General features: G+C 41.1%; 2 protein-coding genes across 5 annotated transcripts in view; one reads left to right on the top strand and one right to left on the bottom strand.

Annotated features, from left to right (window-relative positions):
- Positions 1-2,651: 2,651 nt before the first annotated feature.
- Positions 2,652-4,099, top strand: LOC134435838 (spore coat protein SP96-like). The gene is made up of 2 exons (XM_063184884.1): positions 2,652-2,865; positions 3,361-4,099. Exons 1-2 carry the CDS (start codon positions 2,800-2,802, stop codon positions 3,610-3,612), a joined length of 318 nt encoding a protein of 105 aa, XP_063040954.1. The 5' UTR covers positions 2,652-2,799; the 3' UTR covers positions 3,613-4,099.
- Positions 4,100-17,089: 12,990 nt separating this feature from the next.
- The window catches only part of anxa14 (annexin A14), a 20,395-nt gene continuing 13,499 nt past the window's right edge, over positions 17,090-23,985 (bottom strand). For 2 of the 4 annotated variants that reach the window (XM_063184880.1, XM_063184881.1), the window contains exon 13: positions 17,090-17,384. In XM_063184880.1, coding sequence (XP_063040950.1) covers positions 17,325-17,384 — 60 coding nt within the window. In that variant the 3' untranslated portion in view covers positions 17,090-17,324. The remainder of the gene's footprint in view (positions 17,385-23,985) is intronic. The other 2 variants (XM_063184882.1, XM_063184883.1) reach the window with 2 other exon arrangements.

Genomic DNA, 23,985 nt, shown 5'->3' with positions numbered 1-23,985 from the left:
TCTGAGTTTCGCCGAAATACAGTAGGTAATTCGCGGCGGAATTATTACCTCACAAATCGCAGACATGGCACATTCGCACAGGACTAAGAACTCAGACATTCTCTGTAATTATTCCGAATTACCGGGGGTCCATAGGTAATAAAAGTCCCGTCCGAATCGGGCTTTAAACTGATATAAAATAGGCAGAAATTACAGCATTCCAATTATGACTTTCATAATAGCCTTATGCTTTTAAGCTTCAGAACCAACTTCCTACTTTAGGTAGTTTTAAATATGTTTTCCTGTTCCCTGTTCTCATGAGTTTATGTATATAAAAAAGGCTGACCTGGACAAAAGCTGAAAACAGATTCTAGCCAATGAAAAAAAGCAAGAAGCAAGAATGTTGCTAGGCCTAATATCATCGTGGACGGACTCAGTCCCCTTATTTGGTCCGGACCAGAGTTCGGTGGACTGCATTCAGGGCGTGTTCACGCCTACCCCGTTTGGTCCGGGCCAAATTGACCAGATTTTTGTTGGTTCGGACCTTTTGAGATGGTCTGAATGCAGATCACTGAACTCTGGTCTGCACCAAGCAAGCGGACCGAGTCCGATCGGAAAGGTCATGCTCGGTTCGGACCAACAAACCCTGGTGCGGACCTTTTGGAGGTGTGAAAGCAGGCCGAACCTAATCCCTGACATTTTGCTTTTTTGTACCTCGTGAACTTCCGTCGTTTGTCGATTCATGGGAAGCAGAGTCTAGATTCCACAGAGTGGTTTGTGTGCCACAATATATTAATAAAAAAATTGCCTAAAAAGTATCGCAAATGTGGGCCTACATTATTGTGTTGTTTGAATGAGGATGAAGTAGCCAATGCTTACATGTCAAAAAGATAGATGGGCTACTCTGTTAATCATAGAGTCGTTACCCATCACAGACATTTTAGACCAAATGTCAATTGAGGCAAAATTCCGAAAATGGCTTTTAAGAAAACGGGAGAAAATACTGTAGGCTACAGTTCAGATTCTGATAAGAATCAGCAATAACCTATAATGTTAGCAGTTAACAGTTATCCCCATAGCTTGCTAGCTGTGTGTTGGGTGTGTTATGTGTAGTTTTTCAGTAAGTGGGATACTTGTGATTAGTTCTGTGATGAAGACAACGAAGGTCATTTAAATTGCCCGCTTTGGCATGTTGGTGTGGGCCCATAGATATGATCAGGCCATCTCAACAGGTCCGAACCAACGGAAATCTGGTCTGTTTGGTCGTTTGGTCCGGACCAAACGGGGTAGGTGTGAATGCACCCTAAATTATCAAAATGATTTGCTAACCCATCCAAATGATCAGAATCAGGTGTCCCAAGCACTTGACCTGGCCAAAGGTTTAAGTGTTCCACATTCAACTGTCAGCTTTATTATAAGAAAATGCAAGAACGGTCACAAAGTGGCAGGCCGGGGGGTTGGGGGACGTGAGGAGTGTTAAGAGGGGTGTGGTCACACATAGTGGGCAACCTGTGGATTCCCGGCTCTTCAATTGATACTTGACCCTGATTTCTTCCTTGGATTATAGGCATAGTTGATTTTTTTTAGACACCTGGACACTTTCAACACTTTTCCAGTTTTTTAATTTTGTCTCTGTGTTTTTTCTGTATTTATATATGCCTGCTACTGGACACCTTAATTTCCCTCTGGCTTAATAAATGATACTCTACTCGACTAACTCTATACTCTAAAGTGTATATTGCAAAGAGGTGCTTGACTTTCTGTAGTTAATTGCCACACAGCTCCATGGTATGGTGTGGGGTTGTATTTCAGGAATTGGGATTGGCTCCTTAATTCCAGTGATGTTTGAAGGCTTCAGGATACCAATGCTACAACTCCATGCTCCCAACCTTGTGGGAACAGTTTGGAGCAGGCTCCTTCCTCTTCCAACAGGTGTGTGGACAAGTACACAAACCAAGGTCCATAAAGACATGGATGACAGAGTCTGGTAAGGAGGAACTTGACTGGCGTGCACCAGTCCTAACCTGAACCTGATAGAACACCTTTGGAATGACTTAGAGCAGAGACTGAGAGCCAGGCCTTCTCGATCAATATCAATGTGTGACCTCACCAATGCACTTTTGAAAGAATGGCCAAAAGAAATCTAGAAACACACTCCTCAAGTTAATGGACAGCCTTCCCAGATGAGTTGAAGTTGTAATAGCTGCAAAAGGTGGATGGCAGTTAGGCCTAAGTTCATATGTGAGTCAAGGTAGGTCAGTGAATACTTTTGGTAATATAGGGTAATCATAGATAAGTTAAATTAAAAAAAAAATACATTTTGCCTTTTCTTTTTACGTGTGTTTTTGATGTCTGTATACATGGTGAATTGAATAGGAGTGTTTGACTTGAATTTGCACAGCATTCAGCTGCAGCTACACAAACGCTGTTATACATCGCGGATCATCATAAATCAAGAGTAGGCCTATAACTCGAGGAGGATATAAAACAATTAAGCTATAAAAGGGGCAACTGGCTTCTAACATAGCCTATCTGCTGCCACCCTGCCTGCCAGGGCTCCAGTGTCGTTACCATGGACACAGCTTCCTGGAGGAAGGAGTACAAAACCAAAAAAAGGTGGTCAATATAAAAGCTCTGAGCCATGAGCCCACCTCATTTTACTCTGGCAGGAAACCGTACAGTGAACACACACTCACGCACACACACAACCACTTGCTCAGGAGCTCTCGTTTGTCACAAACACACGTACACTAAATTGTTGAAACCAGCAGGCAGCTCCAGCGAAGTTATCAGTAAGACGCGTCTGTCCTCTTTCCCGCCATGAAGTGTGTGGTTCTGGCAATCTGCAGCGTGCTCCTGCTAGCTGCGTTGGCAACGGCACAAAATGTAAGTTTTTGCTCATTTCATCTAGTGTTTATGTATTTTTTGCTGGAATTTCTGCTTTACTTTCACCAAAACGTTTTCATCGTTATTATTATTATGTATTTAATCTGTTATCAGACATTTTTTTAAGACAGATTTTATTTGTTGGTTTGTTTTTGGTGAAAACTTTTATGATGATGTCTTGCAACCTACTGTACTGACGCACTTAAAATTTGCATTGCCGTGTCATACTTACTACTCAGTCATGGACATAAGTGGGGACGTGTTTCCATAAAGTTTATTCATATTTTAAAATAACTGAGAGCTTTACATCAAATGTAAAACATTTGGATTTAGTTTTTTTTAATGCTGCTTATTCCACGTTTGGTTTGCCATCTCAGTTCTTGAAACAAATGAACATGATGAGACACTATTAATTTCGATGTAACAGTTATATAATTTAATGATTGTTTAAAATGTTAAAAAATAATGTAAAAATATATTTTTTTATCTATCCAGACCACAGCAGGCGACTCAACAGCATCAGGAGCCCCACCGTCTTCATCAGCCGCGCCTGGCAGCACTACGGCAGGTGCCCCGTCACCATCATCTAGCGCAAACACTGAACAACCAGGCACCAGCGCCGCCACCAGCGCCCACACCACCCCTGCCACCACAGCCAGTGGCGCAACAGCACAGATGGGCTCCCTCGCCTCCTGTCTCCTCCTGACCTCCGTCGCCAGCGGCATCGCCCTGCTGCTGCTGCTGTGAGGAACAAACCCTACACCACGCACGCACACACACACGCACACACACACACACATACACACACTCACATACACACTCACACAGAGCCCAAGACTGATCCGGAAAAAAGTGCCTTGATGGTCACCAGAATGAGGGATAAAAAGTTCTTGAGCTTATAGTGAATGTTATGCAAGGCCACATAGGCTAAACAATTTTCAATGAAAGCAACGTTATACATTTTATTTTGATTTTGGGTTTTTTTTTGTAGATGTTTGCATATCATCTGTAAATAAGAGTTATTTTCTCCTCGTATGATTGTATTTTAATAATGTAATGAGTAGAGGTCTTATGCATATTGATTTTGCACATATATATGCTATTGTTCTTAATAATGCACTTTTCCATAAGCTGTAAACCACATAAATAAGGACTCTCAACTCTGTACTGTACAGCACTAATCTCCTGTGCCTTATGTTTGAATCATGAATAAAAGAAATGCCTTTATTACCGGACCAACTGTGAGAAAACGTGTTGCTTAAGTGTTCAGGTTTTTTTTGTCCTCCATTGATTTATTATGGCACTGTACCTAGAACTATGATGGCCTCCGATCGTAAAATCAAGACAGATATTATTGCCGCAACCTTTCAATGGAGAACAACACGCTTGGACGGTTATCGCTGCAATGCACAGGCCTTTCCCGTACAGTGGCAGCACAGGAAAAACCAATAAGGAAATCGCCCACTGTGCCATATCCCAGGACGACTGTAGATAGCCACCTTTTCCACCACAGATAACAGACTGCTTCCGTCACCTATCATGGAGGCGTTTTTTTTTTTTTTTTTTTTTTTTAAACCTTCAAGCCATCCATCCATCCATCTATCATTGAATCAGTTTATTCAAATCATTCAACAAGAAGAAAGGTGAGTCTGTAATTGATGTTGATATGCAAGGCCTCATCCATTGTGACTCGGCATTGTTGCAATTACAGCCAAATACAGAGAAAGAAATGTGCAAAACTGGAAACATCAGATGTATGTGTTATGTGATAGTAGTGTAGTACTATGGTAGTTAACTTTTCGATGACTATTACAGTGTTCCACTGGTGGAATGGCGTGCATCATGAGGCTCCACGTTTAGGATGAGGCGTTAGAGGAAGTAGTTTTATGCCCAAGAGATTACATCTATTTCATTTGCATGCCCTGTGGTGTTTTGAAAAGGTGACGTTGGTGCAAGATTCATATTTTCCTGCATGTTCATACCTCTGTCAAAAACCGAGATTTTGTCTTGAATGGAATTTATGTGCAATATCCCAGTTCACTTGGTTGGAATGCCATATATTTGAAATGTGTCCTGTTTGAGCCAAAATTTGCACTTTTACAAATTTACTTTGAGTGATAACTGTACGGCTTGCACAATATGTTGAAGACGGTGAATAGGATTTGATTGTTTCTTTACCCAGTATGACATGGCCCCTGTTATAAATTAACTGCTACCAGAATGGCGGTCATAATGTATTACTAAAGGCTCTGTGCACTGCATGTCATAGTGGTGTTGTACTATGGTAGTAAAGTTTGTTTTTTTCAGTGACAGTGTTCCACTGGTGGAACGGCGTAAAGGGCTACGCATATGCTGATCCTGGATGATACTGCATGTATATGACATTGAGCAGACAAAAGTCTCCAAAGAACCTTACCATAGAGGACATGAATATGTATAAATGCGCCGGTGTGGCCTAACAAGGACATTTTAGTGCATGAACATTTTGGGTGAGAGGAAAGCTCTCTCTCAGAATAGTCTACAACTTTCTTAAAGGTTTGTGAATCTAATTAGAAGCTTTTTATACTTTGTTTTTATCATAATTAAAGGAAAAATGTTTTGTGCTTAGTTATAACTTCACACATGTAACCAAACAGTGAAAGGAAAGAAGGTCTAACTCCTTGAAGTTACACAGAATAAAAACAGGTTCACTCCTTTAAGACTGAATCGAATAACAGGAAACACTCGGAGACTGTAATGACAGTTGGTGAATTTAAATTTGGAAGATAGGAAACGTATCTGTCCGGATGTCAAGTATTCTAAAATAATAAAAAGGACAGTGAAGGGAGAGACAGACCAGAGAGTGAAATTTGAGTTTGCTGAAAGAAGCTCCTCCATTGAACAATGTTTAAAACTTGCAGACTTTGTCCATGCCTCTTTATTGGTGGTTTACTTGTTTTTTTTTTTACAAGATTAAAACAGATTACCCTTTTGTAGCAGTTGGTAACTTTTCACACCATATTATTCCTGATGGTGGTCAGTTTCCAAAACCTGCATGTTCCTCAGCACATGCGTTGTTATTCCCTTGTCAGTCTCGGTAGAATTTGCAAGTGAAAAGCCTGATACTACAGTGTGTGTTCCTATATGAACTCAAACATACACACAATTCCCATTTTTGTTGTGCTGGGATGGGAGCCCCTTTTGGATCTGCACATATGTTTGTAACCCCCTCCCACATCATATTCCAAATATTCCATGACACAAAACTTTTTTGTCCACTAATTTTGTCATCATACTGTATATGTAATTGTAGGCCTATATGTTTCATGCAAGTATTTTTGTATTTTTGGTTCAGGGATTGTGCACAAGTAAGTCTCTACAAGTGCACAAATTCTTTGTGTGACCAGTGCATGTAAAGAAATTGACAATAAAACCAACTTGAACTTGAACTTGAACTTATGCAAGTATTCCCCTCTCTCCACAACCCCCCTGCAGGACCTTTGTGGCCCCCCGGGGGTCCCGACTCCCAGTTTGGGAACCACTGCAGTAACTGATAAGACTATGGCTATAAAATGTCAAATGTTAAGCGTGGAAGCGGAGCGGATCTTCCTGTGAATCTAGCCAGCTGCCGACACCGCTCCCTCAATTGGAGAGACCAGACTAATGCCAGTCAACAATATGCTGCTGTACTAACTCTCACAATGTCTAGACCAGGAGTTCCAAAACTTAACCATGACAAGTCCCCCCACATACTAGATTCCAGCCAAGGCCCCCCTGACATGGGCTGTGTCACTTCTTTTTCTGAACACCCACTTTTAGAACTTTATGGAGTTAGTGCGTCCCTGAGGCCATGTAAGTGCAACAGGAAACATGATAAACTAATATGACATAATAAACTACAATATAGGCTAACTATACTATACAGTGTAAAGGGGGAGTATAAAGCTACGTTCACACACGTCACTGCTATTTACTAGCTTCTCACTCACTCGCCTACTCGCCACTTGCTCATGGAACCTTTGCTAAACGTTCCCGCGGTTTTAACTGCCAATACACAGGCGAGAAGTAGCGAACTCTGCATTCCAATTGGTTACTCGCTTACTCGCCTCATTCAAAGCTAAAATATTTTCAACTCGGAACCTACCTGCCCACATCGCATGGCTTGTATACGCCTCACCTGCTCGCCTCCTTGTCTCGCTGGGACACATACAGTAGACATTCTATTGACTTAACTTGCTGAGCGAGTAACTAGCAGCGACGTGTGTGAATGAGGCTTAACACAGCCAGTAACTGTAGATCGCACATCTACGTACCCTGAGCATGGCACCGCCCAGCCGCACTGCTCCCTTGGGGCACCATTGGGGGCTACCCCCTTGCACAGGTGAGGCATAAATGCAATTTAGTTGTGTGCAGTGAGCACTTGTGTGCTGTGGAGTGTGGAGCTGTGGCACAATGACAATGGCAGTTGGAGTTTGCCAGGTGGGATTTCACGTCACTTCACTTCACTACAGGTACTTACTGTAATGTAGTTTCAACACAGTTGCATATGCCGTCTGATCGCTCGTCCTAATATTTTTCTCACACGTTATGACAAACTCACGCTCACACTCTGACAAACAAGATTGGTTGCTATATGACAAAATGTACCTATTTCTTTGCATGCATGAAGACGTTATTATTATAAATGCCCTGATGACTATATCATGAATCATTTCACATTAATAGGCTATTTGAAGTCAGATGAACATATAATAGCAAAGTTTATCTGGCCCACTGTAGGCCCACTTCTAATTTGCGAGTGTCTGACAGTTGGCCCAATTCTGGCTTGGTCCTCGGCCCACAAGTGTCCCAGTTACCATACTCTGACAGTAATTTCCAGTCTCGGCCCAGTTACTTCAATCTAACAGTTATACCCAACCCCCTCGAAACTGAACTCTACTGAGACCTTTATTGACGTGTTCTCAGTTCGGTTTGCTTGTCCTGACAAGTTTGTGACAGTGTAATCATTTAGGGTATTTTCACTCCTAGTCCTTTTTAAAGGTACACTGTGCAGGAAATGGTCAAAAAAGGTACTGCAACTATGCTGCTCATTGAAACTGGGTTGCCTATTGCCAAATTTGATCTTTTCATGAAAGTTTACTAAGTAATAAACTAATATTTTCTAGTATGGCTCAAGTACAGTCATTTTTGCAGCTAAAAATGGCTATTTCTGGAAATTCAAAATGGCGGACCATGGAGAAGATCCCCCTTTTCGTGTATGAAAAGTGCAATTTTTCCAGTCATAATGAATACTTAGAATTTGATGGTGGTGGTAAGTATTCATGAAAAAGGTAACATTAGTGAATGGGTAGCATGAGTTCTGGAAATAAACAGCTAAAAATCTTGCACAGTGTACCTTTAAGTAACCAAACTTGAAAGATTGCAGTAACTAGGCCAACACTAGGCCAACACTGAAAATAACTTTCAGAATAGTAGGCTACCAAGCAGCCAACTGAATATAGACATTTGCTCAGCCATTTCTTCACTTGATATCGAAGACGAACTTCCTCTTTGTGTGATGGACTTCCTCTCTGATACTACCATTTCACTGACTGTGTGGTATTTCATTTCAGTAAAACTGGCGAATCATTGTTTGGCCTACCTGTACTTAGTGCTTTATTATCTCAGTCCTGTAAAGAGGGGAAGATATATTGTTTTCATTTTGGTTGTTTTGTCTTTGTCAAAAGTGTGAGTATTACAACTTCATGTCGAAATGGGCAGAAATTATCCTTTAAAATGTCATCAGAAGTCATTACGTACAGCGACACAGCGTTATAAATTTGCTGTTACCAAAATGGCAAAAGTCAAGTCGTAGTTACTAAAGTCCCTGTGTTGTGTCATAGTAGTGTAGTGCTAGTAGTTCACTATTCAATGACTATTACAGCATCCCACTGGTGGAACAGTGTGCATTATGGGGCCACATGGTCTTCAGAAGTCATTACTACAGTATTTACATCAAGCCATAGGCCTATTTATATTTAGGAATGCATTGTCCCATTCAAATGTGACCCTATATCTGTTTTCAGTAATGCTCAAATTACAAAAACACAGCAGCATGCCCTGCTGCGGTAGAAGTAAAATCACTATTGCAGCTGGCAGCAGGAAATAGCCTGACTATTTGCCACAACCACAGCCAAATGAATATAAGGAAAACCTCTCCTTTAAAACGCCTTTTTATGGTACAGGTAGACTTGTTGGATGGTCGCCTGATGAGTGATATGGCAGGCATCGTGCTGTAGAGCAGAGGTGGGGAATCTTTTTCATTCAAAGTGCCAATTCCATTTTTTTAAAGTCCTCCAAGAGCCGTATTTTGATCACAAACCAGGATTTCCCCCTTGCCCTTTAGGCCTATATTGAAGGCGGCTACGTTCACAACAGACCCCATAGGTCCCCTGAAAGTATGACCTAATTGTATTATCAATTTGTTTTCTAAGACAGCTTTACAAAACGTCATATTTCATGTGAAACTGCCCAACATTAAAATTATAGGAATGGCATGGGAGCCGTATACTCCCATAGTCTAGAGATGCCCACAAGGGAGGGTAGAAGAGAGCATTGTTCACTTCATTGTTCATTCCCCCCATACATCCGCCTGACGGTCTTGGGATATGAATTGCAATTCATAATGCTTTGACTGCAGGTCTGTCTGTCTTCTATAAGGATAGTCAAATGCTCAAGACTACTGCTGCACAGTAAAAACAGTGTTAATTCAACACTTAGAGAGTACTTTGACACTAAATACACTCTAAAGGTAGCTAAGTAGGCCTATTGCATTGAATATTGACTCTAAGTATTGAGTGAAGACTGCTGTGCACGCCATGCACATGATCCCCCTTTATTTATTTATTTGACAAAATAACTTGCCTTGCCTATCCAGATGCAATATAAACACTTTCATTGACATTTGATTTTGGAGAGCACAATAGCATTTCTCTGCACTAAGTGTCCACTAAAAGACATGGGAGTAACACAATTCAATGTGACAAAATGTTGCACTATCCTGCATTTTGCTTGGGTTGGGCGGCGTGGGGGGTTCAAGAAAGGATAACATTTTAAAATATTGGACTACTGCCCGAGTGAACCAAATCTGCTCTTCTGTGGAATCGCCTATGCCACCTCCTTTCCTCAGAAGTGTCTCAAGATGTACTTTAACGGCAGAACCAGAGGCAAGGGCAGATAACATTTGTTTCAGTTTTGAACACCAAATTCATTGGTTTCATTTTCACGTAAATGAATATCAAGCGGCAGCAGCATACAGAGCAAATGGTTTGGGATTGCATTAATGATAAAAAAATATGTATGTATAAACTGTATATGGAAGAAATGGGCCAATTGTATAGTGTGTGTGTGTGTGTGTGTGTGTGTGTGTGTGTGTGTGTGTGTGTGTGTGTGTGTGTGTGTGTGTGTGTGTGTGTGTGTGTGTGTGTGTGCAGCGCACGTGTGTGTGTGTGTGTGTGTGTGTGTGTACACGCTGCATGTGCGTGAGAATACTGACATGCAAGTATGATAAACAAAATTCTACACCTACACCCTAATTTCTTTATCAAAAGAAAACCTGCACTATTTATTTATCATTGCTTCCTCGTGGGGCCTCCCTCCTTATAACGTCAATGACAGCAGAACATGCCAACGAAGCGATAGGTTTCGTTTCCATGTAAATTATACTGTAGAATGCCTCTGTTGACTGTCATGGCTTGGTGGAAGAGCAGGTATGGACAAGAGTTGAAAGAAAAAAAGCAGTGGCCCTAGGCAAAATATGGACATGGGGCCCTCCTGAATTATTTTTGCTGGTATTTCACAAGGAGAGGCTGACTGTTGGGGGCCACATACAGTGGAACGTTTTTTGGGGGCCCCAGGCAATTCCCTAGTCTGTGTATTGGTAAAACCATCTCTGGTGGCATTTTTGTGTGTCCCCCTATAAATTGTGGGCCGGTCTCTAAGAACATTTTTAAAAAGTTAACACATTGTTTCAATGGTTCACTATTTCAGTGGATCTACATTAGGTACAATGTAATAAACCAGTGTAACAATATTTAATTGTGTAATACAAGTGTAATACCATGTACCAACCCTAACCCTAGATGTAAGTACAAAATAGGTGTATGATGTTACACTGGTATTACATGGTATTAAATATTGTTACACTGCACCTAATATGGTAGATCCACTGTAATAGTGAACCATTCAAATTAAAATGTAGCCAAAAAAAAAAAACTCAACAGCACCAATGGCTGTGAGGACTGTCATCCCACCGGGAAATGCTCAGTATNTCATTGTGAATGTTGAATTCATTGTGAATGAAAGTGTTTTTTTCTTTTCTTTTTCAATGAAAGGTTTTTTTTTTCATTAGCTGTCACTCTTCACGCAATCTACTGCGTATAGCACAGGAATACAGTGAAGAGCTTGAAAACATTTTTTGTGATAGTGCTTGTGACCATCTTTTTCATGCAAGTGAGTTTGCCATGTCCATGTTTATGTTAAGATCCATATAATTTTCGTAATTTCATTGTGAATGGAGACCCACATTAACATCACGCTTCCTGTGAATTGCACAGTTAGTACCAAGAAAAAGGCGTTTCGGGGCAACGCCAAGGTGAGGTCAGAAACACACACGCCCCTGACGTTATCGAAACGCACCACAACCCATAGAGGAGGACGGTCTAGAATGGGCGCAATTGTCACTCTGAAGGAGTAGGTTAAAATCTGCACATCCACAAGTCTGGCCTGGGAGTAGGGACACCAAATAACCAGACAATAACCAGATATCTTTTTTTAACCACAATTTTCACTCTGCCACTCGGCCGCCAGCCCAGCATCCTCAACAACCCTCTGAGCCTCTCGTGAGTGCCTGCAGCCGTACTGTCTATGCGCGGCCTGATCTGTACCTGTCTCTGGTTCTATACCATCTCTAGGATGAAGATTCTGCATCTGCTTGTGGTCATCATGATATGTGCGGCCCTCCACAATGCTCAGGTACCTTTTCTTTGGCTGCTCTATACTACGCCGTAAAAAAAAATGCTGTGTTAACTCACACTGACCAGTTCCTTGTTTTTATGCACCCTTTTCTTTTTTGCTTTGATTATTTTATTGTGTGTAAAGTGTTTTCCTCCTTTGCTTATTTAACCCTTGCAAGGTGTTCGGGTCATTTCAACCCGTTTTCAGTTTTTGGCTTGAGAAAAATAGTATCAGTTATTATTCTTTCGCCCTGAGATTCACTGGCTTTGGCTCATTTTCGGTGAGGAACATGAATATGAAAAAAAATGTTGTGACCTATTACACAGGAGGTGTTCCTGGGTCATTTTGACCCACATTACTTGAGAGGGTTTATACATGAATATTTTCTAAGCTCTCTGATACAACAGTGATCACATGTTGAGTAGACAAGGCAGAAGGTGAAGTGTGTGAAAAAAGGACTGCAGATATTGTTTGGTCCTTCAGTTGTTCATCAATGATTCAACCTTGCGCGATGAGAGCACTAGTGGTTCAATCCGAGAGCTTGGATTGAGTTTACTCTCTTTCTTCACCTTTCAGTCTCCTTATGTTTCTCTCTCTGTATCTCCCAAAAACATAAATAAACAGAAATTCACAGGCAGGGTGAGGGGAACATGAGGGTGAATATGAACTATGATTTTTTTTTTTCATTTTTCATTGTGTTCTCTATATGCCAGGGTCAAATTGACCCGAACACCTTCTATGGAACCAAAACACGAACACCTTACAAGGGTTAAATATCTATTGAGAGCACATTGTGCTATGTACGAAATGTGCTATATAAATACAATTTGATTGAAATTTGATTGACTTAGAGAGTACTCTTGGACCAAATATAGTCTGGAAGATATTGAATCAACTCTCTAAGTGTTATAGTACTACATTTAGTGTGAAGCAAAATTTACTATAAGTCCAGTTCCAGGTGTTCATGGGGAAAACAAAATAGGAGATAGAAGAAAAGAAAATAGGTAGGCTACGGTTTGACCTTGGACCTGGCCCATCAATGACATCTGTAGCATGGACAGTACTACTGTACCGTACAGTGCGTGGGCTGGTTGTTGTGGGTAATCTCAAACTGTGACCTTTAACCTTTGGAAAATTCACAATTATTTAAAAGAAAAAGAAACAACCATCTGCTGATCTATCTATATGTCTTTGTGTGTTTGTGTGTGTGTGTGTGCGTGCGTGTGTGCGGGCGGGTGGGCATATCTGCATACGTGCCTGTATGCGTGCGTGTCTGTCTGTTTTTTTTGTAATTGTACGGTTTCTTTGTAATGTTAACCTGAGTGTAATCTGATGGTGATTACTTTAAAGGGACACCGTGTGAGATTTTTAGTTGTTTATTTCCAGAATTCATGCTGACCATTCACTGATGTTACCTTTTTCATGAATACTTACCACCAGCATCAAATTCCAAGTTTTCATTATGACTGGAAAAATTGCACTTTTCATACATGAAAAGGGGGATCTTCTCCATGGGCCGCCATTATGAATTTCCAAAAATAGCCATTTTTAGTTGCAAAAATGACTGTACTTGGACCATACTAGAAAATATTTGTTTATTACTTTGTAAACTTTCATGTAAAGATCATATCAAATTTGGCAATAGGCAGCCCTATTTCAATAAGAAGCATAGTTGCAGTACCTTTTTTGATCATTTCCTGCACAGTGTCCCTTTAAGTCAACGTGTCTTACTCAGTGGTCCAACACAATTATTTTAAAGGCAGATAAGATTATTTTGCATTCATTTCAATGTCATATAACCTTCCTCATGTCTTCCTTTATATACAGATCACAGAAACCACCACTCCCTCCCCACCACCTCCACTGGATGAAACTACAGAAGCAGGGATCAACACAGGAAGAGAAAAGTCAACTGCACCTACACAATCAGGACCTATACTAGATAACTCCACCCCTCTCATGAAAACAGTCAGGATAAACTTTACAGAAATATGGAACCAAACCGAAGCCATCGAAAACTCATCAGCCACAGCAAATTCTGGCATGGCAGATTTTGCAGTCACACCTCTGATAACGATGATGGATATAAATGGGCGGCAGATTATGGGCACCAATAAAACAGCCCCCTCATTAGAAGTGACAACTAAATCGACACAAGACGCCGCCATGAGTTACACCACAAGCACTGCCATGGTAAGTTCTCTTAAAGAAATCAACACAACAGTGGCGATGGGAAACACTTCCATAACCCCAGAAACAGTGAGCGCAAGACACCCAGCTCCTGAGACCACTATGCCAACATCCACAGGAGCAGTAACCAACACAGGTGAAAGGTCAACCATTCCTACGCAATCGTCAACCTTGACTAACACCACAACTCCTCCAGCCATGGTGAGTTCTCTTAAAGAAATCAACACGACAGTGGCGATGGGAAACAGTTCCATAACCCCAGAAACAGTGAGCTCAAGACACACAGCTCCTGAGACCACTATGCCAACATCCACAGGAGCAGTAACCAACACAGGAGAAAGGTCAACCATTCCTACCTTGACTGAAACCACAACTCCTCCAACCATGACAAACATTACAGAAGCGATGGATCTAAAAAGTACAACAGAGATAGAAAACACCTCTACAGCTGTGGATGGGAGAAGCACAGCACCTGACAACACTACGCCAACATCCATTGAAGGAGAAATCAGCACAGCAGAAAGTTCAGCTATTCCTACACAATCAGCCACTTTGACAGCCACTGCAGCTCCTCAGACCACTATGCCAACACACACAGGAGCAGTAACCAACACAGGAGAAAGGTCAACCATTCCTACGCAATCATCAACCTTGAGTAACACCACAACTCTTCCAGCCATGACAAATATTACAGAAGCGATGGACCTAAAAAGTACAACAGAGATGGAAAACACCTCTACAGCTGTGGATGGGAGAAGCACAGCACCTGACAGCACCACACCAACCTCCATCAGAGGGGAAACCAGCAAGGCAGAAAGTTCAGCCATTCCAACGCAATCAGAAGCTTTCACAGCCACCGCAACTCCATTAAAAACAGCCGAGAAAAAGACTACAGAAGTGCTGAACCTAACAAGACCATCAGAAATGGAAGACATCCCAGTCACTGCAACAACTGCTCGTGAAAGAAGCACAGTATCCAAAATCTCAACACCAGCATCTATCAGAGAAGCAACCAGGACAGCAGAAAGTTCCAGCATACCTAGACAATCAACCCCTTTGAGCGGCACTACAACTCTATTGAGAACAGCAACAACTGCCAGTGAGAGAAGCACAACACCCAATACCACGCTAGCATCCAGGCCCTGGTTCCCTAACACAACACCCAATACCACGCTAGCATCCAGGCCCTGGTTCCCTAACACAACGCTAGCATCCAGGAACCGGCTCTCTACCAAAGCACCCAGTACTACACCGCTAGAATCCAGGCCCCGGTTCCCTACCACAACGCTAGCATCCAGGAACCCATTCCCTACCCCTATTCGATGCAACGAGACCACCGCCAATGCGGCCACAACTACTTCCACTGGCAGTCTGTTGAGCTGCCTATTGCTCATACTGGCTATTGTGTTTGAGTACTGATTGTTGGGAAGAAATAATATTGCAGCGCTTAAAGGAACAATCCACCTCATTTCAGAAAGTTGCTCATATGTAGCTAAATACTGGTCAAATATGAGAATACATTGTTTTTTTTCTCTGTTCGCATTGTCTCGATTAAGAGTTTAGTCTATGGCACAAAATACGTTTGTAAAACATCATCAAATGTGCTTTTACAATTGATGTAAAATACACCAGAGTGCAAAACGGCTTTTTAATTCCGTCCAGTGATCACTTACGGCTTGATACTGCTATTTCTATCCTCTTCCAGTGTTTATGTTAACCCATTTTGTCCTAAGCCCTTTTTGGGAAAGGGTGCCCTCTTCCTATTAAATCCTACATATATAAGCCTCCAAAGCACATAAAAACATGAAATGAGTTACATTTAAAAGCCAAGACCCTCCCCTTGCATTGCAATGTGTTCATTTGGCTCTAACATACCGACATAGTTAATAAAACAGCTAAAATCTCAAAATCCTGAAAAACCCATATATGTGCTTCCAGGACACAATGGGTTAAGCTATGCTACTAATTCTAATACTAAGACATCTAAGTACGAACACACTGAGAAGAAAATTATACACATATTCATGTTATACTCGGAAAAACTGCAAATATGTGAAAATCAAAAAAAGGGGTGGACTGCTCCTTTAAGATGTACAGAAAAATAAACATGTACCTGGACCCTGAATTCCTGAATTTTCCCCTGGGGATTAATAAAGTTACTCTACTCTACTCTACTCTACTCTACGACCCAAGCAGAAATGATGCAAAGTGAGGTTTATTTTTGTGAGCAGACATTGCATGGTTTTGCCTTCATCAGGGCACTGATGGAGGAGATAGCACTGATGAATCCTGAAACGTCTGCTCTGCTCTCAAACAAAACAAAAAAACCTTGTGCTGGACGCTTGTGTCTTTTTTTGTGTGCAAACCTACTCTCCCTCTTGCAGGTACTGATTGTTTCCCAACAGCTGAAATGCCACAAGGGGTAGGGGAAGGGATCAAAACAGGTCATGACCCCAAAAAAGTATTATTTAGAGGTGTAGAGGGGGAGCTAACAATTCCAAGGGAGATTTGAATGGCATTTGTAGTTATATGGTCTTCACCTCATGGTGTATTGTGTTGAGGTCAAGAAGACGGTAACACATTGTTGTTACTCCGCATTTTTGTAGACATCAAATCATTGGTCCCATAATAATGTGCTACGGTCCCAGTGGTGCCTCTGCCCAATACATCAAAAAATAGAGTTGAATGCTCAGTATAAATACCCTTTGCCCTTAGTTGTTTATACTTCCAATAATCTTTTTGGATTTTGTTTTTGGCTAGTGAACAGTGGGTCTGTCAGTGAATCTTTGCTCATATCTTCATGACAAAATCTTAATCCTCATGTAATGCATAGCAGTGTATGTTTTATAGCAGATACCATACAAAGTATTTTAAGAGTTATTGAATAAGTGTTGAAAAGTGATCCATGTGTTTATTCATAGTTTATTAATTGATTAATCTCTATTATTATAAACATATTTTGCTCTGTTGATGTTATCCTCTTGATGTGTGAGTGATGATGATGATGATGATGATGATGATGATGATGATGATGATGATGGTGATGGTGATGGTGATGGTGGGTGTGGTGATGATGATGGTGGTAATGATGGTGATGGTGATGATGATGATAATGGTGATGATTATGATGATGATGATGATGATGATGATGATGGTGGTGGTGGTGATGGTGGTGGTGGTGGTGATGGTGGTGATGATGGTGATGATGATGTTGGTGGTGATGATGATGATGATGATGATGATGATGATGATGATGATGATGATGATGTTATTGTCCTGATCCTCAAGTCCTCTCCTTAATCTTCAGCACGACATAAAGCCAGCAGACCACTCTGGAAGTGTCCATCAAAACGCTTCTGTTTGAAAGAGAGAAAAAAAAACAGTAACATATTATATTATGTATCTGCTCTAGTACACAAATATTGTTTGAAATTCCTTTTCTCTCAAACCTTTTTGATTTTACTCAATGATAGTCTGCGCATTGTTAGTATTTCTGAAATTGTTTTTGGTTTTGTTGGACCCATTCTTATGGGCATACCAGCACTTTTATTGTCTGTGTGCAGTTGTAATTGACAAGATTACTCCTATCAAAAGCTGGGTGAGCTTATAATTATCAATCTATATACCGTACATTTGTGCTGGTTTATTTTGTGTGGGTAGATCACCATTTGCAATTTTATTATGAAGAATAAATGACTGGCTTTGCATTTATTATAAAATAAACATACACATGTGTGCATTTTCTTAAATCAGTGTATGATAATATGATCACAAAATATGATAAAAAGAAAAGAACAAGAAAGAAGAAAAAAACGAGTGCTATCCATTTCCTAAGTACTTGATTACTTCAGAGACGCACCAACAAGACGGTAGAGCACGGTCTGTGGAAGAAAACGTTGATAATATGATAACAAAATGTATCATTCAAACAACAGTAAAGTACTCCCACACATACAAAAAGGAAAATACTTCCTTTACTCTGTCAGGCATTTGATGCCGATACTGAATTCAAGTGAACGTTTTATGGTCTATTTATTGTTTTATGGTTTAAAGTGCATCGCTGGGTGATACCAGATGAGTAAATTGCTGCCTTTATCTGAGTTTCATTGGACAGAAACTTGAAGCAAGGAAGTGGGAACTTAGCCACACTGTAAAAAAAAAAACTGGTACAATAATATAAGTGTACACAAGAGGGTGCAATCTCTCATTGTCTCTCTCTCTCTGCTCCTCTCTCTCTCTCTTTGTCTCTCTCTCTCTGCTCCTCTCTCTCTCTCTCTCTCTCTCTCTCTCTCTCTCTCTCTCTCTCTCTCTCTCTCTCTCTCTCCCTCTCTCTGCTCCTCTCTCTCTCTCTCTCTCTCTCTCTCTCTCTCTCTCTCTCTCTCTCTCTCTCTCTGTCTCTCTCTCTCTGCCCCCCCCTCCCTCTCTCTCTCTCTCTCTCAATTCAATTCAATTCAAAAGTGCTTTATTGGCATGACAAAAGAAACTTTGTATTGCCAAAGCATGGTACATAACATATATAAGACAACAATAAGAGGAACAGTAAGACATAATAAAATTATACCGTGTGTGTGTGTGTGTGTGTTCGTTGTGTGTGTTCGTTGTGTGTGTGTGTGTGTGTGTCTGTGTCTGTGTCTGTGTCTGTGTGTTTGTGTGTGCGTGTAGAGTGTGTGTGTGTGCACGCATGTCTCAGTTTGTTTGTGTGTGTTTGTGTGTGTTTCCGTGTGCATGCGTGGGTGCACGCGTATGTCCATCCACAGTCTTTGAGTGTGTTTCCGTGAGTATTCCAGCACATAAACATAAGGTATTTAAAGAATACATATAATATACAGTATGTAGGTATATCACTCATTGTCCCTCTGTTGGTGGCATGTGAAAATGTATTGGGCTGACAAGAAACAACTCAGTTCTTGTTCACCCATGATAAATGGGAGTTTGTTCTGGGTTGGGAGGGAAGTGAAATTTGGGTGTTTCTGCTCGAATTTTTGGAAGAACATTTCACGGATATTTTTAAATTTGTTGCATTCGGTTAGGAAGTGAAGCTCGGTTTCAACAATATTGTCAGTGCATTGTCTGCAAAAACGTTCTTCTCTAGGAAGCCAGTCTTTTTTATGTCGGCCGGTTTCAATGGCCAGGCGGTGTTCACTGAGTCTGTATTTCGTCAATATTTTTCTCAAGATAGGGTCTTTGATTTGAGTTAGATAGTTTGCAAGTGCATACTCTCTGTTTAGGGACAGATAGCATTGCATCTTGCTTTGTGTTTTGGTTTTCAATTGCCAATATTGATAATAGTTATTTTTCAAGAATAAGAAAATTTGGTTTAGTGGAGTATGTTTTGTAATTTGGACCTGGTCTTGCAGGCCTGTAGAGTGTGGAGGTGTTAGTGGGAAGGGATAGCAGTGGACCTGATTGGTATGTGGGGTGGTGACTTTGCTCAGCTCTTGGTTTTGCAAGGCTTTGTGACATAATGAGTGTGGGTCACTTAATTTGAGGTGCTTCCAGAATTTAATTGATCTTTTTTGAATGTTGATAATAAGAGGGTATCGGCCTAGTTCTGCCCTGCATGCATTATTTGTTGTGTGTCGGTGGACTTTTAGGATGGTTTTGCAGAATTCCACATGCAGGGTCTCAATTGGATGCTTTTCCCATTTATCAAATTCCTGATTTGTGAGTGGACCCCACACTTCACTGCCATATAAGGCTATTGGTTCTATCACAGATGAGAATATTTTGAGCCAAATTTGGATTGGAATTTCAAAGGGTACTTGTCTTTTTATGGCATATAGAGCCCTGCGTGCCTTGTCTTTCAGTTCATTCACTGCCTTATTGAAACTTCCATTGTAATTGATTCTGAGGCCTAAGTAGGTGTAGTCTGTGACATGTTCAATTGTTTGTGGTCCTAAAGTAAATGTATTTTGTCTTCCGTGGTATTTGGAACCTTTCTGAAATATCATTATTTTGGTTTTGTTGTTGTTCACTGCCAGGGCCCAGGTCTGGCAGAAATTTTGGAGGAGCCCAAGCTGCATTTGGAGTCCATTTGCTGTTGGTGAGAGAAGGACTAGATCATCCGCAAACAGCAGGAATTTGGCCTCGATGTTGTTCAGAGTGGGTCCTGTGGTGGTTGACTTTTCTAGGATGGTCGCCAGCTCATTTATATATAGATTAAACAAAGTTGGGCTTAAAGGGCAACCTTGCCTCACGCCGCACTCTTGGGGGATATAATCTGTTCTTTTAGATCCGATTTTGATGGCACATTTTGCTCCTGAGTACATGGATTTTATAATATCATATGCTTTTCCCCCTACACCATTTTTCATTAATGTGTAGAATAATCCGTTGTGCCAAATGGTATCAAAAGCGGTTTTGAAGTCTACGAAACAAGAGAATAATTTGTTTCTTTTGTGGGTGTATTTTTCGATTAATGTGTGTAGGGTGTAAATATGATCAGTGGTGCGATGATTTGGTAAGAATCCGATCTGGCTTTTGCTCAAGATATTGTGCTTCATAAGGAAGTCCATGAGCCGTGAATTAATAATACTACAGAATAACTTCCCCAGGTTGCTGTTAACGCTGATGCCTCTGTAATTTTTAGGGTCAAATTTGTCTCCGTTTTTGTAGATTGGTGTAACTAATCCATGGTTCCAGATGTCGGGGAAATAACCCACACTTAGGACTAGGTTAAATAGTTTGAGAATAGCCCATCTAAATTTTTCACTCATACATTTTAGCATTTCATTTAAAATGCAGTCAGGCCCGTATGCTTTCTTTGACTTTAATTTGTTGATATGAGTGAGTAGGTCCTGTTCAGTGATTGGGAAGTCAAGTGGGTTTTGGTAGTCTTTGATTGTGTTTTCCAGATCGTGCAGTTTGTGGATTATGTCATTTTGTTTCTTGTTTTGGTCAGATTGAACATTCTTGAATAGAGTTTTGAAATGATTAGTCCAGATGTCTCCATCTTGAATTACCATTTCTTGATGTTTTGATTTTTTTAAATGATTCCAATTGTCCCAAAATGTATTCGTTTTTATTGATGCCTCAATCAGTGCCAGCTGGTTTTGTGTGTACTGAGCTTTCTTGTTTCTGAGTGTGCGTTTGTATTGTCTCAGTGTCTCACAATATAGATGTCGAATTGATGTGTCATTTGGATCTCTATGTTTCTGGTTGGATAATTTGCGAATTTCTTTTCTTAATGACTGGCATTCGGCGTCAAACCAGCTGTCTTCCTTTTCGACTTTAGGTTTGTTCCTTAATCTCTTTAATTTGGCCTTTCCTGCTGTTTTTTCAAATATTATGCCAATTGTTTCCACAGCCTGGTTGACACCCTCTGTACTTAAGGTATATGGGGTGTCTAGAAAGGTTTCCAGGAGAGCTTGGATGTGTTGGGTTCCTGTTGCTTTTATAAATTCCTCATTACTGTTTTCAGCCCATCTGTATGACTTTTTAAAGTGAAACAGCTTACTGGACTGTGATTTTAGGGTGTTGTTTTCTGACATTTTTATGAATATTGTGAGTTGGCTGTGATCTGATAGGGGTGATAGTGGTTTGACAGTGAATGCTCTAATTGACATAGGGTCTATGTCAGTTATGACATAGTCTACTGTGCTATTCCCAAGAGGTGAGCAAAATGTGTGTTTTCCAAATGTGTCTCCTCTAATCCTACCATTGGCGACATACAGACCCAGGCTACGGCAGATTTGTAAGAGTTCCTTCCCATGTCTGTTTACAACTGGATCACAATTTCTTCTGTGGGGATAAGCAGAGTGGTTAGTTTTATTTAAAGTACGGCAGATGTAGGAATTGCCATCAGCACTTATAGAATCATCCTCTGTGCCTGTACGTGAATTTAGGTCCCCGCAGAGGAGCACATTTCCCTGGGCCTGAAAATGGCTTGTTTCTGTTTCCAGAGACATAAATGTATCCTCTGTGTAGTATGGTGAATCAGCGGGGGGTATATAGATTGCACAGACAAAGAGGTCCTGTTGTGAAACAAATATATCTTTCTTAATCTTTAACCATATGTGGTATTTTCCCGTTTTTAAGATGCTGATGTGTTTGTCAAATTTTTAGAGGTGCTCCGATCACCATTTTTTGGCCCGATCACCGATACCGATCACCAAAAATCTTTATCTGCCGATTACCGATCATTGCCGATCACAAAAATGATTTCTTATTTTTTTAATAGCCTATTAATTATCCTTATTGAATACCATTTCTGCCCATAAACCAATCAATCTTAATTTGCACATGTCTATTATTAGGCTATTATTATTATTATTATTATTATTATCATTATTATTATTATCTTTCAGACTAGTGTTGGTAATACAGTCTACAGTATTAATCAATGTATAAGTTATTGCATAGAATAACTAAACTATTTAAGATTGAATTGAAACTGAAACATTACATCAAATAGTCTTCCACATACGAGAAAAAAACAACCTGTCGCTTTAAATGAGCAGCCTCGTGAGGAGAGCCCCTCCCCTCTCTGTCACCGTCCACAGTTGCAGTGCTCCACTACCGTTCTGAATCTGAGCTCTCTCAAGTTTTAACCACATCTGTCGCCGTTTGGTGTTTCAGCGACAATCAAACTAATCGACTGACTGCCAATTACAACTTTGAAAACAATAATTGACATGTTTGTGCTGACAACGTGAAGTTGTCGCGTGCTGACCGAGGCAACTACACAGGTTATAACGTAAAATGGCTCACTGGCGAGTACTCAATCGCAAATTACATTGTCAGGTAAACGGCGCATGGATCGGGAAATCAGATCATTGTTGATGCAGATATGGTTATGAATGGTGGGAATGAAGGGGGGAATGCCGATAAGTTATAGACAAGCAAAGATGCCTTCTTTTGGTGCAGTTGCAACTGTGCAGAGCCAGAGCCTACATGCAGCGCCAGGTGTGAAGGCAAAATGGTTGCGTGAGGAATTTAATATCTCTCGATCGGTTTTTTGATCGGCATGTTTTTCCGATCACCGATCAGGCTATTTTTGGCCATTATCGGCCGGTCATGATCGGCAGCCGAGCAATCGGAGCACCTCTACAAATTTTGATTTGTACCATAGTATTAAACCTCCAGAGTGTCTTCCTTGTTGTACCGAACTAAGTTTTTGTGGTGGTAATATTATTTCCTTGTAGTTTGGGGGACAATGAGTGATAACATCTTTTTGCCAGGTTTCAAGTAATATCATTATATCTATACCTTTTATGCTTTCTTGGAATTCTAGGTTGTTACATTTTACGCCAAAGGCTGAGGAGTTCAAGCCTTGAATGTTCCAAGTGCTAATGGAAAGTGAGGCCATAGTAAATATCAACAACTAAATGTTCACAATGAAATAAACCTTTCATACTGCATACTATTTAGATTGAAGTGTTGAATGTAGATACAGTATGACAGCAAAACATATTAAGTTAACAGTAGGTGCATACAGTAGGTAAATGAACTTTTTTTTTTTTTCTTTTTTTTTTTTAAGTCTTGGATGTGTCCTAAGTGAGCTTGGAACAGATATATAGGAGCATTTGTTTGATCTCACCCATTTTTGGCGCTCCATCACCTTTCAGCACTTCTGCGTAGCTTGACTCCAGTGTGGTGGGCTCTGCTGCATGCTGGTGTTCCTGGTGCAACCAGGGGGTGGGGGGTTGTTGGGTTGGGGGGTGGTTTCCTGGTTTGGCATCGGGGTAGTGTTGGTGGTGATGCCTAGGCGCTGGGGGCCAGTGGTTTGCACTGGAGGGGTGGGGGTGGTCTGGCATGGGGCGTTGTAGGTCTGGACTGGAGGGGGTGTATGCTGGATGTGGAGGTGGGGGGGCGCGTCTGGGACAAGGTGCTGGGCGCCAGTGGTTTGCTCTAGGGGGAGGGGGGTGGGCTGGCATTGGGGTTTGCCGGTCTGGATTCGAGGGTGTGTATGCTGGGTGTGTAGGTGGGGGGCCGGGTCTGGGACAAGGGGGGGTCATC

The sequence above is a fragment of the Engraulis encrasicolus genome, chromosome 20 (genome assembly GCF_034702125.1).
Source record: "Engraulis encrasicolus isolate BLACKSEA-1 chromosome 20, IST_EnEncr_1.0, whole genome shotgun sequence".
NCBI lineage: Eukaryota > Metazoa > Chordata > Actinopteri > Clupeiformes > Engraulidae > Engraulis > Engraulis encrasicolus.
This window is presented reverse-complemented; position numbering and strand designations above follow the sequence as displayed.